The following is a 17,490-nucleotide window of genomic DNA, read 5'->3' on the forward strand; positions in this document are numbered from 1 at the left end:
GCAGCACTATGAGCTAGTAGCTAACAGTTAGTTAGCTAATGACCGCTAGTCATGTTATTGTTTTGGTCAGTTTTGAATCGTGTTTAAGATGATGTCACGGCGTCGCAACTATGACGATCAGCTTATAATCCACCCATGTTGAGGTGGCACTAAACTGCAATGGATATGCACGCTCAGAAAAGTCAAGCGAGTAGAGTTGACCATAACGTGCAGTGGAAAAGTGCCATTAGTGTTGGATGTGGGATCGTAATTTTATACAACCTGTTAATCACAGCAATTGGCTTTTCTCTTCCAGTGAGTATCCATATCTGCAATCACACACACACACACACACACACACACACCCCTTTTCAAAAGACCAGCATAGCCAGTCACCAGCATATGTTGAGTATTGGATGCAGGTTTTCTGGTATATCCACCATGCCTCTTAACTATCTTAACCAGCACGCTTCACCAGACAGAATATAGTTGTCCACCCTCACCAGCTAAGGTTTGCTGGTCCACCTTGAAGATCAGCACCAAACCAGCATACACCATCATGAACCAACATGGAAAACCATTCTGCTCTAAGCTGGTCTTTTCATCAGGAAGAACATGTCCTATAAAATTAAATACCAATCATTTATTATGCAATATGATTCTGTAAAAGACCGCATGAATTGTTTTGTGGCTTTTAGTTCCTTTGAAGCCATCTAAACGCTACTGTATTCCTGAAAGTTGTCAAATGTAACCATTGGCAGATTAATACTATATAAAGACTGTAGATATACTATTTAAAAGGCGCAATCTTCAAATTAAGTCATTAAATCATGTTAATTTATGATTAGCATCTCACATATCAAGATCTGATAAATTTCAAGAAATTTTTATTTTAGTTTAAACTCTTGAACAAGGAGCCACCTGAGAATCCCTACATACTGTAAACACAAGACCAGGGGGATTCAGGTGATGCAGATGAGCTCAGCATCCAGTGAAGAGATTCTGTATAGAAAAACATGACATTTTCCACACACTGATACCTTTTTACTATACTGGGCATTAACTGGACAGTACTGCCCAATCGGACCACTTTCAGTATAGTTTGTTATGCAGATCTACTAATGGCTCTTAAATTAAGGTATTTGTTTTATTTGTTTGTTTGTTTATTGCTACACTGAAACACCATGTAACTCTAATTTTAATGGAAATCTGTGAGATGAAAATTTATGAAAATGTTTCTCATTCCTACATTTGTACAAAGACCGGATTTTATTTAAGTGATTTATCAAAACGTTTCTCAAGATTATAGCTGTGGAATATTTACTACTATCTTCTATTAGAGTGGAAATATGTGTTATTGTCTTAAAATACAACATTTTGGAGAAACAAAGATTGGAAATTATTACATTCTTGTTTTGAAGTAAAAAGATACATGAAGATCAACAAATAAGAAACGTTTTCCTTTTGTGATCGAATGCATTAGAGGGTTAAGCAATGTGTCAAGTTAATCAAGATTCTTTTTTATGGGAACTAATTCATTTTCTGTAACACTTTACAATAAGATTCCATTCGTAAACATTAGTTTTACAACATTAGTTAACATGAACTAACAATGTACAATCATTTTACAGCATTTATTAATCTTAGTTAATGTTAATTTCAACATATACTAATACCTTTCAAATCAAAAGTTGAATTTGATAACATTAGTTAATGCACTATGAACTAATATGAACAATCAATGACAGATTTAAATTGTATAAAAATTATATAAACAAAGATGTATAAATCCTGTTAAAAAAATGATTGTTAATTGTTAGTTCATGATGCCCAATGCATTAACTAATGGAACCTTATTGTAAAGTGTTACCAAAATGTATTTTGTATGACTACATTACCACTGTAATATGTAATGAAACCTTGATAAAATTAATAGAAGTCAGATCGGAATTTCAGTTCCCCAGAGGCATTTATGTTTCTAGCATCTACCATAATTTTGTTTCCTGCGATCACAGATATGATGCAAATCAGAACTGACTGCAGACAAAAATGCTTTGCAAAATACCAAGAGCTTTTCTATAACTAATTCTGAAAGTGCTGAGCAAGCAATGTTTCAAATAGAGTGCATCTGATTGGAATATGTTTCACAAATTCTTAGAAATAATAATCTCTTGACCATTGGGATAGCTGAGTGCAAGTCAAACAACATCCATGTTCAGGTTGCATGGCAATGCTGTTTTTGCTCAAGTCTCATTCTGCTCATTCAATATTTTCCACTTGATTACACATATTGTGCAAATTTGCTACTTTACATGCAAATTTTTGAGCACTTTACAGGCATTTGCAGTCAGCTTGAGGTTTCCTGCCTCGTTACTGATGTCACCAAGCTTTCCAGAACTCACTCAATAATAAAAAGTATATAAAGACAAGGGGATCGTTGTCTTCTCACATGACACAATGATTATCATCCTTATTACAACCATTATATATTTCTCAATGGGAATCGGTAAGTACCTGCTGGGCTTCAAATGTTTATTTGAGTGTCTTTGGATTTCAGGCAGATATAGTCTAGAATGTTGGGATTGTGTTCTCTGACTAATAAAATGTTGTTATTAATCTCCAACAACTGAAGCGAAGTGCTCCAAGCTTTGGCCTAAATTTAGAACTTGAAGCAGGGTTGGAACAAGTTCAGAGAGTATTCTGAGGCCCTTTTGGGGCAGTGAATCTTTATGTGGTTTTGTAAATGCAACACAGTTAATGCAAAATGATATCATGTCCTGTACTTAAAATATGTCACACACACACACTCATACACACACACACACACACACACACACACACACACACACACACACACACACACACACACACACACACACACAGACACATACACTCACGCACACAAACACAACATTATTATTATTTGTAGTAGTAGTGGCTTTCTTATTAGTAATATTCATCTTTTATTTCTTTTACCTGTTTGCACATATCTCACCCACTTATTTTTGTCTTTAGCTCTGCATGTGTCTCAGCCTTATCGTGTAGAAGGGAAAATGGGGCAAGTCAAACTGCACTGCTCCTTTAGTTCAAAGTTTAAGCCACTGGAATTACAGGTATCTCTATATAAGGGCTTGCATGGCCAAGAGAAGATCTGTTCGGCCTATGTCAACCTCTCTGAGCCCTACTTTAGAACAGATGGTGCAGTCCATTGCAGAGGGAATATAAGCTCTGGAACAGTGGATATGATCATCAATGGACTCAAAGGGGAAGACACAGACATCTATCGCTGTGAGACAGAGATTTTGTACCCACCTCCATATCTCAGGATGTTTGGAAATGGCACTATTGTTTACATACAAGGTGAGAGGTGTAAGACATTCTGTCTCTGTGTCTGGTTCTCTGTGGCTGTTGATAAGTCTAATATATATATATATATATATATATATATATATATATATATATATATATGCAATGAGTTTGAAAGAAATGAGAAGATTTATACATTTTAATAATATTATCATAAACATTTCTCACAATGTGTTCAAATTTACTGTGCATTAGCAAATTTGGTGTACTAGATAGTTTCATATGATTCATTGTAAACACCGTAGATGGAGCCAGAGTATATTTTACTTGTGTGGTCACCTCTGAACACATGCAAGTGGAAATGGGGCCTCCCCAGCATAGCACATTTGGCTTTACATCACATATTGCTCGATATTGCTGTACAAGGTGGAAACTTTGAATTTACATGCAATTTATGTTTTTCTTTGAAAATGTTGATTTCTTAATGACGGAAAAATACTGAACGTTAAACATGTTTAAAAAAAGAACAACTATGTATCCGCTAAATAATGTTAAATCAAAACTGACTACAGGAAATGGGTTTCATACTGTAACTGTATATATTTATGAAGTGCAATATAATTGTGGTGTGTGTTTGTGTGTGTGTGTGGGTGGTTTGAGTCATTTACAAGGACATTTTTGTAGGTTACAAACTGGTATTACAAGGGTATTATGCTAGAAATGTGGTTTATGTGTACATTTCTAGTGTCCCCATAATTCAAATCACTTAAAAAACATATGTTTTATTGAAAATGTAAAAATGCAGAAAGCTTTTTGTGAGGGTTAGGTTTAGGGGTGGGGTTAGAGTTAGAGTATAGAATCTATAGTTTGTACAGTATAAAAATCATTATATCTATGGAGAGTCCTCATAAGGATCCAGAGGGCATCATAAACAATAACTGGTCTTGCTGTTTCATAGAAACCCCAACCTGCCCTACATCATTTCCCCATAGTCAGAGCCAAACCGAAGAGCGGACATCTGTCATCGATGATGGGGGCCCACTTCCTCTGCTATATGCCATTCTAATAATTACTTCCTTCAGCTTTATTCTACAGGTGAGAAACAACTATCTGTTAATAGAGTCAGATCTTAATGATTTTATTATGCATCATGCTGTATTAAAAGTTTTTGTTTTCTACAAAGATTTACTCAAGTTTGGTCTTTTCAAATGATATGTTTTTTGTTTTCATATGACTATAACGTGAATAGATGTTACCCAAATGTCACTCTTTATGACACAGATAATGAAGAACATATGGAAATGGAGGGACAATGGGTCCATGACACCGATGGTTTCACAAAAAGAGAGCTATAGACAATTCTAAGGGGGTAATCTCCAATTGTTTGCATTCACATGTACTCACAAGTAATCCCCTCCTGCATGTAATCCCATGTACAGTAATTTAATCTTCATGTAATTTACACCTGATCACATGTAATGTAATTTACACCTGCATTTATTGACATGTACTCACATGTGTTCTTATTTGCATGTACTTACATGCATCCACATCTGCATGTATATACATGTATTTGTAAAATATTTGATTGGTTAACGTTTTTATTTCTTTTAATTTCATTTTTTTTAATAAGAATTAAATATTTTTTTCATTTAAATTTTTTTTTTGATTAACACCTTTTTCAAGGTTAAATAAAAGGAAGTTATCCAAAAGTTGTTGAGTTTGGGGGGTGGGTTGGGTGTTCGGCCATTCAGCCCCGTATCGCAGCATGTCCACCGGGAAAACTCCCGGTTCCCCCTATGGCCATTCCGCCCCTGGGTTTGACCATGGATGGCTCAATATTGAGTAGGTCAATGTAACAACATGTTTCTATACAAAAAGCCCACACACATTTAAAATCTACAATTAAAACTCCTTTGTCACAATACAAACTAAGTAGGCTTCTCCTTCCTCTTTTAGAGTTTTAATATGAATCTATTACATTTAATTAAATCATAGCTATAAGTTGGTGGTGCTGGAACACATTATGTTTTCTCATCTTTTCCTTGTTAGTAATATTTAGAATGTCAGGGCTGTCTGGCCTTACGAGATGTTTGACATCCTCCAAAGTGCTTTAAAGTAGAAATTATTGGCTTAATTCAGGTTTTGTGGTTTGTGCCGCCCTAATTAGCATTCTGCACTATCCAGTCAAGCCTGGTTTATGATGCGTCCAGCACGATGATGCAACAGTCTGGTTCTGGAAGTAAAAATCACATTACTTTTTCCATAGACTGTTGATTTTCAACGATAACTTCTAAACCTAAACAATAATTTCTAAAAAAGTTATTCATCAATGGTATATACTTACATTAAAATCCATCAGTCTGTATGAGTTCAAACTTCATTGTTTAAAAACAGTGGCAGGCCATGCATTAAAAGTCTAGGTCTTCAGTGTGCTTCATGCCATTAAGAAAACTCACTTTCACAATGAATAACCCATTGCCTTTGGGCATCATACATTATGTCTCAGCTATCTAATAATACCAATTGACATTTTAAAAACATGTCCATTCAATAAAGCCAGAACTTGAAAGGATGCTTAATGCTCAAGCAAACCTATTTTAATTTTTTCTCATTTTAACTGAAGCATGACTGTTTTGTGAAATGAATGTCATTCAAAAATCATAATTGTTCATATGAATCTATCATGGAGGTCTATAATACCTGGAAAAATATATCTAATAATATTTTTCTTTTTGTCAGGGTCAGGCACATGCACACATTGACATCAAAGGGGGCTTGAGTACCTATTCTTTTTAAAATAAATGAATATAGAGAATTAAACTATATTTTACTTGACACAGTTACCTAAACATATTATGTTTATGATGCAACGCATCCGAGATGCTACACAAGCATGTCTGACACAGGTTTAAATTGACAGGTCCTTAAACAAGCCCTCATAATAAATCTCCAATTGATTGACAAATTCACATGTGAACTGGATTGCTATGAACTGTATGTATTATATATATATATATATATATATATATATATATATATATATATATATATATATATATATATATATATATATATATATATTTTTTTTATATTTTAAGATAACTATGTATAATTATTTCATCATTATATATTGAATTATTGTTATATGAGGGGCTTTCTCAGCAAATATTTCTATATGCAATTAAATGTGATTTATTGCAATTAATTAATTGGGACACCATGTAATTAATTCAATTAAAAATTTGTAACGATTGACAGCCTTAATATATATATATATATATATATATATATATATATATATATATATATATATATATATATATATATATATATATATATTCCTGTTCAAGCACAGCTTCCTGTCAAACAAATATATTTATTTAATAAAATATCAAAATATCAGGTCGGGAGATGAGACTTTGTTGAGTTCAGATGCCCGTCTTCCCTCCCTCTCTCCCTCCCTCCCTCCCTCCATGCAGGGAGGCCTGCAGTGAGAGCGCTACAGTAGTCCAGTCTAGTTATGACAAGTGACTGAACAAGCAGATGTGTAGCATGTTCAGAGAGGAAGGGTCTTATCTTTCTGATATTGTAGAGTGTAAATCTACATGATTTTACAGACTTTGAGATGTGGTCTGTGAAATTTAGCTTCTTATTGATGGTTACCCCTAGATTTCTGACTGTTTTGGAAAGCGATCCTGTAGTTGAACCCTGCTGCTCGGTGATGTTGTGTTCAACAGCAGGGTTGGCTGGAAAGACAAGGAGTTTGAGCTTGGCTGGGTTGAGTCGCAGGTGGTGTTCCTTCATCCAGGCCGAGATGTCTGCCAGACAAGCAGAGATTTGAGCAGTCACTGTGGTGTCGTTGGGCTGAAAAGACAAGTAGAGTTGAGTGTCATCAGCATAGCAGTAGTAAGAGAAACCATGTGACTGAATGATGGGTCCCAGTGATGTTGTGTATATAGAGAAGAGAAGCGGTCCCAGCACTGATCCCTGAGTTACCCCAGTAAGTAATTGATTAGGCTTAGACACCTCAGCTCTCCAGGCTACCTTGAAGGACCTACCTGAGAGATAGGAGTTAAACCAGTCAAGCACAGAGTAGAGAGGGTGGAGAGTAGGATCTGATGGTTGACTGTGTCAAAGGCTGCAGAAAGGTCCAGCAGAATCAGGATGGATCAACACATTCTCACACCCCAACTCGTCACATATGGACGAAGCGTCCAGGACCCCTTGGCGTCACTTATTGACGCACTGGGTATACCTTTGGCGTCATTTTTCAACATGCAGGGTAGTCCGATAGAACCGGAGCCTGTAGCGTTGAAATTTGATGTCTTGGGCTGCGAATGGGTCGAGAGTCGAGACTGCAATAAATAAAAATAAAAAGGAATAGGCTACAATAAATGATCTGTGCCAGGGCTAGTATAATGGTGGCCCCCAGATCATCTTTATCTGGCCCTCCAACTGTTTTTTATGTTTAAAAACCCTCACAATCTGATATCAAAGTGCTCTCTCAGCAAAGGTTTAGCGCGTTCATAGGCAACCGCATTCATCGGTGAGTTTAACCGCATTCATCGGTGAGTTTAACAATATAGAAGTCTATTGGACTACACTGCACGTTGAAAAATGACGCCAAAGGTATACCCAGTGCGTCAATAAGTGACGCCAAGAGGTCCTGGCCAAGCGTCCATATGTGACGAGTTGGGGTGTGAGAATGTGTTGGACGGATGATCTGGTTTCAGATTTGCCTGTCTCAGCGACTCAGTGACAGACAGCAGGGCAGACTCGGTGGAGTGTCCACTTTTGAATCCTGACTGATTGTCATCCAGCAGCTTGTTCTGTGAGAGATTTGATTGAAAACTTCAAGTGATTTTGCCATGAATGGGATGAGAGTGACTGGTCTGTAGTGTTCTATTTGTGTGGGGTTAAGTGCAGGTTTTTTAAGCAGCGGGGATACTCGAGACTGCATAAATGTAGTGGGAAAAGTGCCTGTAAATAGAGACGTGTTATGTGTGTGAGTCCAGGTAAGATAGATGGAGAGATGGCCTGAAGAAGGTGAGGAGGAATGGGGTCAAGGGAACAAGTGGTGGGGTAGTTGCAGTGGAGGAGATTAGAGACCTCAGTGTCAGTCAGAGGAGAGATCATATAGAAAGAAGGGTTGGATACAGGAGACAGGTGTTTGATAGGGTGTGGTGCTGTGAATGTATTGCTGATGGTTGTAACCTTATTTGTAAAAAATGTTGAAGCTACCTGCTGTCAGTGATGTGTCAGTTGGTGGAGGGGGAGGGTAGAGAAGTGTATTGAATGTTCTAAACAATCTATGAGTGTCTGTGGTGCTGTTGATCTTTGTCTGGTAATAGGAGTTTTTTGCAGCTTTAATGTTATCTGAGAAAATTGCAAGCAGAGACTGATACATACCTAGATCTGCTGCATCTTTAGATTTCCGCCATCTCCTCTCAGCTGCCCTGAGGTCAGTCCGATGTTCACAAAGGATAACAGATGTTGTCTAGACAGGTTGTTATAGTAGAGTTAAGTGTGTCTGTGGCAGTGTTTACATCAAGCGTGGAAAATACATTTATTGTGGGAAGAGAGATAGAGACATCAGTGGAAAGGCGAGAGGGTGAAAGGGAACGGAGCTTACGGCGAATGGAAACCAAAGGTGGAGTCTGTTTTAATGTAGATGGGAGAGTCATATTGAAATTAACAAAGTAGTGATCAGAGACATGTAAAGGTATAACAAGAATATTTGAGTTGGTACAGTTACTTGTAAAAATGAGGTCCAGCTGGTAACCCGATCTGTGAGTTGCTGTGTAGTCTTTCCAAGTAAAATGAGGCCAGAAAAGGATTCAGTTCAATGGCCTGGGGCTCGTCTTGGTGTATGTTGAAGTCACAAAGAACCACAAGTGGACTACCATCCTCTGGCAAGGAGGACAGCAGGACATCCAACTCCTCAAGAAAGTTTTTCATCTGACCTGGAGGGCGATAGATGACAACAACATGTATTTTTGTGGGATGCATTGTAGTGATGGAGTTCAGAAGATGTATTGTTACATAGTGAAGCCTGTGGTGAAAAAGTCCAGTTGTTATGAATGAGCAAACCATTTTGATTATGGAATTCGGTGAACAACTACATTATCCATGGTCCAGCAGAGAAAGATCCACTAATCATAGAACCGAGGCCAACCAAGCCCATGAAAGGAGCCCAGGAGTGACTGCCCACTCATTTGAAGTCCAGTGAATGACATAATCGAGTAGGTTCCTTTCCCCCTTTAACTACTCATATATTTGTACATATCAGAATATTTTGCAATAAACATAAAATATATTGTTTCTATAATTATGATAAAAAACCTAAAACCATTAGTTTTATATATTCTCAATGCTTTTAATTCGATTACGTCATTCGCAGTGCTTCATGGGATTGCACATCCTGCCGTCATGAAGGACGGTAAGTATACAGTCTTGTTCTTTTGCCTTTTTGTCAGATTTTCAAATAAGTTTTTTGTCTCAAAACAAAGTTAAATGTTTTGATTGACCTCAGAGGTCGTTGTTTTGTTTCATGGCTCACAACTCTATGTGATATGCCAAAGGATGCCACGACATGCTCCTAATGCACCTAATATGCCGAATACACCCCCCATTGTGCAGAATTATACCACACATACTGTATAATACACGTGACAAATTGCTGTGACTTCACATTTATGAAAAATACCCTTGTCCTGAAAACACAGTTCAACCTTTCAGTTAAAAATGTAATTCATTCTATAGTTGACATTTGCCTAAATGAACACCAGTGTGGTTTTATTTTGTTGACTTATTTATTAAACACCTGTAGCAAAATAGTCAGTAAGAATATGCTCTCTGTCTTTGCTGTCACCAAGAAATAAACCACAAAGAAAAAAAAAAAATGAGCTAGCGTCATTGTGTGATTAAATTCTGTGAACCCCAGCTCCATCATAAAAACAGGACACACGAATCTGAGAAGCTGCTTATCTTTCATTTTTGCCGTGCTTCAAAAGTTCTTAACAGGATGTGGAATGAAAATAGCATTGTTTACAAAAAGCAAAGGTCTGAATCACACACACCCCAATTAGGGCCTTAACTGTGATAAGATTTCAGATGTTTACCTATTTATTAGCCTTAATGGCAGTGAAGAAAATAAAATGACAAGAACAAACAAAATATCCTTTACACAAGGCTACTTGAACATCTCCTGATCATAGCTGGTTTGAATTAGTGATATTTTTATACTGTAGGCCGACAAATGAAAATAGCACAAAACAAAATTGTATTTAAAAGCAAGTAGATTAACATAACTTTTTCGCTCATTTAGTAGGATATGGGATTTTCCCCGTTGTACTTCAACATTTTCCTTTCAACGTCTTCATATTACAAGAAAGCTACCCATTCACTTCCTCACTGACAGATGGGTTTCTCAGCTGGGTCACCTTAAGCAAAGGCAAAAATATAATCACAGCGTTTTAATAATATCACACACTTTGACTTTATTTCCACAGTAATGAACAAACTTTTGAGCATGTTAAGTTTAGTTGTTTCCTACTATCACAGACCTCTGACAAGTCTGAGTGATATTGATCACATACTAACCACCACACACTTCCTGTGTTTTCTCTCTCCATCATAAACAAGCCGAAGAGCTTTTGTCACCATCATACATGTCAAACTCACGAAGATAGGTTAACATGATGGACAGGTTTACTCTTCTCACCCTCTGCTTTACTTTGATCCTTCAGTATGGTAAGAAGCTAAAGATATGTAAGCTTTCTCATGCTTTTGACAATTGCTCTTCTATGTACAAGCCATACCAAACTCCATCACATATACCATTCTCATTTTGTTCCAAACTCTTTTTTTATTTTTTATTTTCTTTTCGTGGAACACGAAAGGAGACGTTAGGAAGAATGTTAGCCTCAAGTCACCATTCACTTTAACCTATGAAAAGATGCAATGAAAGTAAAGCGGACAGAGGCAGTCAGTCCCTAATCTTCTGCCTACATCTCTTTTCGTGTTTCATGAAGAAAGTCACAGATCTAGACATGTCTAAGCTTGTTTGACTCAGCAGGGAAATAATCTAATGTATAATATACAGTAAGATGTTTAAACAATACATTTTCTGTTTTTTTTTTCACCAGTTTGTTGTATGACGAAATCTTTCAATGTGAGTGAACCTCTAAATCACACGCTGAATGAAGATGGGTCAGTCTCTGTCATATGCATGTTTGATGGAGAAGGTTTGGAATGGGATGCTAAGTTAAAAATGAACAAAGAATATATTTGTGAGCTTTACCCAAAAGAAAGCCAATCCGAATATAAAATGTGTGATTGGGATCTTAAAGACAACAAATTCAAGTTCACCATAAAGAACCTGGAGGCCAGGCACAAAGATCAACTGTATTCATGTGAGATATCCAGAATAAATCCATTTCCAATCAGTACTAAAAATGGAGCGAAAACTAAGCTTTTCCCAGGTGAGTTAATAAAATTGCATCCAGGGATTAGAAATGAAATGTTTGGGTATGTTATTTACAGAAACTATTTTTTTACATCCCATCTCTGCTGGTCCATGGCCTCCATTTCATTTATTTATGATTAGAATGGATCGTAATGCTCTATGCTAAAAAGCTTTGAAATGAAAAAACAATACTAATTATATTGTCATTACAGGACAAATCAAGTTATCTTAATTAAAAATGACTTGAAATGTCAGGATTGGAGCTCATAACACAAATATCAAAGAGTACAAAAATTGGGCTATGGGGGATACTCATTATACCTTGCTCTTTAATTATTGAACTATGTTTCCTTGGCCAAAGGGAACAAATGAGGGCATTTAAATAGTTGTTATTAAGAATTTATACAGGTTTTAGCACTTTTGTAGTATTATTTACAGTATGTTGTCAGTACAGTTTGTTGCAACTAGTTGTTTCATGTGATGTCACTATCAGGGTGATCTGCGTACCCATTGGTCTTGGACATGTTAATGCTACCTCAGTTCTCCTTGTGAGTGTGCAACTGAATTACAGGCGTCTATGCGTTTGTGTGGAGAAATAATTGATTTTATGATTATATAAATCTACTTGTATCTAGTTACCATAACTTAAATAGTTAAGTTCATTCTATAAGATCAAGAATTTAACTGAACTTCAGTACTAAAAGTGTTGGAGACATCTTTGTTCAATTCGGTTCATTTTATTAGGGTTTTTAGCGCTGATCTATTTTGAACAGATACAGTTTTTTAGTCTACATTGCATTTGAATAATTAAGAAGAAATAAAAGAACCCCAAACACACACACACACACACACACACACACACACACACACACACACACACATAGGCTATGCCATCTTCAAGCACCTTAACATAGCGTCCATAACAAACATTGATCTAAAACATATAGCCTAAGCCTAATTCTTTCTTTCTTTTTTTTTTTTTTTTTAGCATGTAAATATTTATAATGTTTTCACTCTGCAGTTTTTTGTTCTGTTCTGCCAAATATTCCTTTCTTTTTCATTCCTTGAACTTTTTCCAATCTCTGATGGTAATATCATAATTCAAATCCACTCCTGAAGGGCAATCATACAACACACCTGTCTGTCATTTTCAACTGGCTAATCACAGTATTTCCCAGTTCTGGTCCTGGAGTATCCCCAGCATTTTGGATGTCTCCCTAATCTACATTAACACGCCTGATTTAACACATCAACTTGGCTGTAGAGTGCTTCTGCTTCATTACCTTATAGGTGTGATAAATCAGAAGACATCCACAACGCTATTTACATGCTAAAAAGTCTAGAAAATAAAAGAATCTCTGTTTGGATATTCTGAAGATCTTAACTAGCTCGTTCAGGCGTGTTTGAAAAGGGTTGGAACTAAACTCTGAAGGGTGGATTTGAATAGCCTTTAATATATTAAAACATTTTGATATACCCAGAAATACAATGTGGAATAGGCTAACGAAACGTTGGTTTTTTTTCATTTGTTTCATTTAAAAAATCTTGAAATTGTAGATTGATAAGTTTCATTTAAAACAATGGCTTTTCTGTGAATGTTTTTTTTACTAAAAAATGTTTTTATATATATTTTAAAGGAGTCAATATTCCTTTGCCTCTGCCGAGGATCAATTGTTCAAGCACTGGTTCAACAGCTGAACTGAAGAATGGAAATTCTACAGACATTAAGATTAATATCTTAATATTGGGACTGACTGTGGTGGTGTTAATGCTCTCTGTCTATAGCATTATTCTTACCAGCATCTACATCAGATTGAGGGTAATTATCATTTATTAACTTTTTTATTTTATATGTTTTATTAATATCTTTACTAATTGGTGTTTTGTTGTATGCTATTATCTTGTTATAAACAAACTCAGTGTATATATATATATATATATATATATATATATATATATATTAGAGCTGTCAATCAATTAAAATTTGTAATCGAATTAATTACATGGTGTCCCGATTAATTAATCGTGATTAATCGCATATACAAATATTTGCTGAGAAAGCCCCTCATATAACAATAATTCAATATATAAAGATTATACATATATTTATCAATATATAATTATACATAGTTATCTTTATATATTAAAAAATTATATATATATATATACATATAAAATAAAAAATATTCAGATAATTAAAATGCATTACATTCCAGTAGCAGAAGAGTTAATCATTGATAAGACAATACAAAAAGCGGCTTTAGAATACAATGTATTGTTTACTACCATATAATTGATCATAAGTCAATCATTGGCATACAGTTCACAGCAATCCATTTCACAAGTGAATTTGTCAATCGGTTGGAGATTTATTATGACGGCTTGTTTAAGAGTCCGTCAATCTACACCTGCGTCAGACATGCTTGTGTAGTGTCTCGGGTGCGTCGCATCATAAACGTAACATTTTTAGTTCACTGTTTCAAGTTAAATGTAGTTTAATACTCAATCTTTAAACACATATTAAGATTTCTTAGTTCACATTTGCGCTCCTTCAAGTGTTTTGAACACAAGAATGTAAAGTATATTTGCGCTGTTCTGCCTACTGAAGTGTTTTCTTCACTGTATAAACTGTGTGGTGCTCATACAGCTGAAATTTCACTTACTGCCCTCTGGAGTAAACAGGTGGTACTACAAGCTTGCATTTCTCAGGAATCTTCCTTATTATGTTGTGATTAATTGCGTTATCTTTTTTAATGCGTTATTTTTTGTCAAATTAATCGCACTGAATTAACGTGTTAAATTGACAGCCCTAATATATATATATATAAACACGTATATTAAATTTTTGTAGATTGACTAAAATAGAATGAAATATAAGCATCAAATATTTGTCACAAAAATCTTGATTAAAATACATATAAATCTTTACTTGATGCTTTCACTTATTTTGGAGTTTTAATTTTTCTTTCTATCCAGGTTACAAAGTATGAATCATCTGACACATTGACCTATGTGCCAATGCAGGTAGAAACCCATATTCCCAACCTTTTAGCAGTAGCTGAATAACCTGACAATGAATATATAAAGATGAAACAAATATATATATTTATGCATGAAATACATGAAATACAATTGTATTTACTCTATTCCAGAGGAAAGTTAAACGGTGTGATCTAGAAAACACAGAATACGTAGACATGTGTAAGTTGCAGAAACAGGTAGGATCCATCAGAGATATGAACCACAACTCTCATCCGATTGCCTCTGTCAGAGCCAAATAGCAAATATCTAGTGGCATGCTCATGATGGCATATCAGAGCATACACTTTACCTTCTTTAGGACTCACACAGCTGGATAAGATCATGTTAATCTACACTAAAGAATGTCGCAGGTCTAAATGATCAGCTTACTGTACTTACAGTAATGGTCAGACAAAAAAAAGACTTTCCTTAATGCCAGACAATCTGCATATTGCTGTATTGTGTCTGCTCTCTGTTGCAGAATGTTTTTATCTGGTAGCCTCATGAATTACATTCAGCCATTGTAGCTATGCATATCAGAATGTTTATATATTTGGCATTTTATGCATTTCATGGAACTTGAACCATATTAATATCTGGTAATGTTCAATACAAGAAAGTGCTTGATTGTTAATTTTTTTCTTCTTCAAAGATTATAATGATTATCAGATTATCATTTTTGTGTATTATGTATTATTTTGAAATATAGAATACAGAGACTACATGTATTTGTTCTTAAAATGACTAATTTGATCCAGATATTTTAAAGATAAAACCAGGAAAGTTTTGCACTGCAAACATTTATAGTGTGTTTACAGTAAATTCCTGGCTACTAGTTTCACAGTATATTTTACAGTAGTATCTCTATAATTATTACAAAAATATACTGTATACTGTATAAGTATACTGTAACAGTGTACAGGACCAATAAATTACTGTAATGTAGCAGTGCTGTGTCGTAGACTCACAATGATCATCTGTATTTTTTACAGAGATATGCTTATATGCTTGTAAATTGTCACCATCATTGAGATTTGCATGCTGAGTGTTGATATCTTGTGTGCCTGATTGACAGCTTGTGATAAAAGGTTAATGAGTGATAAAACCAACCATATTGGCTTTGCAAATATCCATTCCTCATTGTTCAAATAAAATAATAGTATTTCTTTATTTTCCAATACATCATTTGATGTAGTTTATATACCATGGGCCAACATAAAGTCATCCACTAAATGTAATATATTCTCCATACATCACAGTTTACCTTTACATTTATGCATTTGGCAGACGCTTTTATTCAAAGCAACTTGCAGTGCTCTTATTACAGGGACAATCCCCCTGGAGCAACCTGGAGATAAGTGCTTTACTCAAGAACACAATGGTGGTGGCTGTGGGGATCGAACTGACAACCTTCTGCTTAAAAGTTTAGTGCTTTTGCCCACTACACCACCACCAATCCAATAACTTGTGTTCTCATACACAATTGCAACAATAGCGAAAAATTTCATTGGAGATAAATAAGATAAAGTCCCATCCAAAGCGAACACTAAAAACCATAATGGTGACTCCAAACGAAACAAAATTTTCCCATAATGCAATGCGATTTCCAAATGTATTTTTTTCACAGTAATTTGTTGTGTTGTGACAGAAAATGACCTAGCCTGCATAGATTTTACAGTAAAATATTGAAAACAGATAAATCTGGTAAAACCCTGGCAATTTCTGTGGTAATAACAAGAATAGATCTTTCTATTGGCTTCGGATAGACCTGAAAATAGTAATTTTTACTGAAACGATCTGCCTACAATTACAAAATGTCTGAGGTCACACACAAGCATGTAAGGTCACATATAGTAAAAAAACAAACAAAACATGTCTCTCAATATTGATCCTATGTTCTACATATATCAGAATATCACAATTTCTATTTTACATTCATTAATCTTCATTCTGAAGTCATTGTGCTATTTTGACATTTCTAACAGTAAGGCTCCATATGATTAAAATCTAGTGTTTGTATTAGTCCTGATTAGGAAGAATAAATTAATAAATGTACATTAATAATTCAACGTTACTCTGATTGTAAAGTACTTACTTGTACAGCACACTCTTATGTTGTCGAGTAGGGCTGCAACAAACGATTATTTTGATAATCGATTAATCTAACGATTATTAGAACAATTATTTGACTATTCTGTGATTATTGCAGCGATTAATCATTATCTCTTAACCAATTAGTCAGCTTGTGCCTGACTTAAAAGATTGTATTAAATGTGCTTACTAAGAATAAAGAGGACAAAATCATCTTTTAAAAATACCTCTAAATTACATTCACTGAATTAAAGGTAAAAATACTTTATATTAAGTGTAATTTGGAAAATATCCTATTGTTATGAAGTGTTTTTGTCTTGTTTTCCATTTAAAACCTAAATCCTTAAAACAAGATACATTTAATTAGACTTGCTTTAAGATAATATATCTTAAATATAAGTGTATTTTGTATACAAGTGTATTTTTTCACTTGGTTATACAGTAAAGTGCAGTAAAGACTAAATATACTTGTATTCAAGATCTCTAAAAGCATGTCTAAATATCTTATATGCTGCTTCTCAGGTGAATGCATCTTTTTTTTAAAGGATTTTTAGATATTTTAAATATTTTTATTTTTTGTATTATGTTCAACATTCTCAGATAACAATTTTTTATTCTGCAGT

General features: G+C 34.9%; 2 protein-coding genes across 2 annotated transcripts; both read left to right on the forward strand.

The window, feature by feature from the left end:
• Positions 1-2,457: 2,457 nt before the first annotated feature.
• On the forward strand, positions 2,458-4,775 carry LOC127655423 (T-cell-specific surface glycoprotein CD28-like). Its single transcript, XM_052143254.1, has 4 exons — positions 2,458-2,485; positions 2,995-3,339; positions 4,244-4,380; positions 4,567-4,775. Exons 1-4 carry the CDS (start codon positions 2,476-2,478, stop codon positions 4,648-4,650), a joined length of 576 nt encoding a protein of 191 aa, XP_051999214.1. The 5' UTR covers positions 2,458-2,475; the 3' UTR covers positions 4,651-4,775.
• A 6,158-nt stretch (positions 4,776-10,933) lies between these two features.
• Positions 10,934-17,100, forward strand: LOC127655238 (uncharacterized). The gene is made up of 5 exons (XM_052142921.1): positions 10,934-11,040; positions 11,436-11,771; positions 13,393-13,574; positions 14,732-14,779; positions 14,908-17,100. Exons 1-5 carry the CDS (start codon positions 10,986-10,988, stop codon positions 15,034-15,036), a joined length of 750 nt encoding a protein of 249 aa, XP_051998881.1. The 5' UTR covers positions 10,934-10,985; the 3' UTR covers positions 15,037-17,100.
• The last annotated feature ends 390 nt before the right edge of the window (positions 17,101-17,490 follow it).

Source organism: Xyrauchen texanus, chromosome 14 (assembly GCF_025860055.1).
Source record: "Xyrauchen texanus isolate HMW12.3.18 chromosome 14, RBS_HiC_50CHRs, whole genome shotgun sequence".
Lineage (NCBI taxonomy): Eukaryota > Metazoa > Chordata > Actinopteri > Cypriniformes > Catostomidae > Xyrauchen > Xyrauchen texanus.

Coding starts and splice junctions, on each gene's coding strand:
- LOC127655238 (XM_052142921.1), top strand. CDS start 10,986: ATGATGGACAGGTTTACTCTTCTCACCCTCTGCTTTACTTTGATCCTT. Junction 11,772..13,392: donor GAAAACTAAGCTTTTCCCAG/GTGAGTTAATAA, acceptor TATATTTTAAAG/GAGTCAATATTCCTTTGCCT. Junction 14,780..14,907: donor TGACCTATGTGCCAATGCAG/GTAGAAACCCAT, acceptor ACTCTATTCCAG/AGGAAAGTTAAACGGTGTGA.
- LOC127655423 (XM_052143254.1), top strand. Junction 3,340..4,243: donor CACTATTGTTTACATACAAG/GTGAGAGGTGTA, acceptor GCTGTTTCATAG/AAACCCCAACCTGCCCTACA. Junction 4,381..4,566: donor CCTTCAGCTTTATTCTACAG/GTGAGAAACAAC, acceptor TTTATGACACAG/ATAATGAAGAACATATGGAA.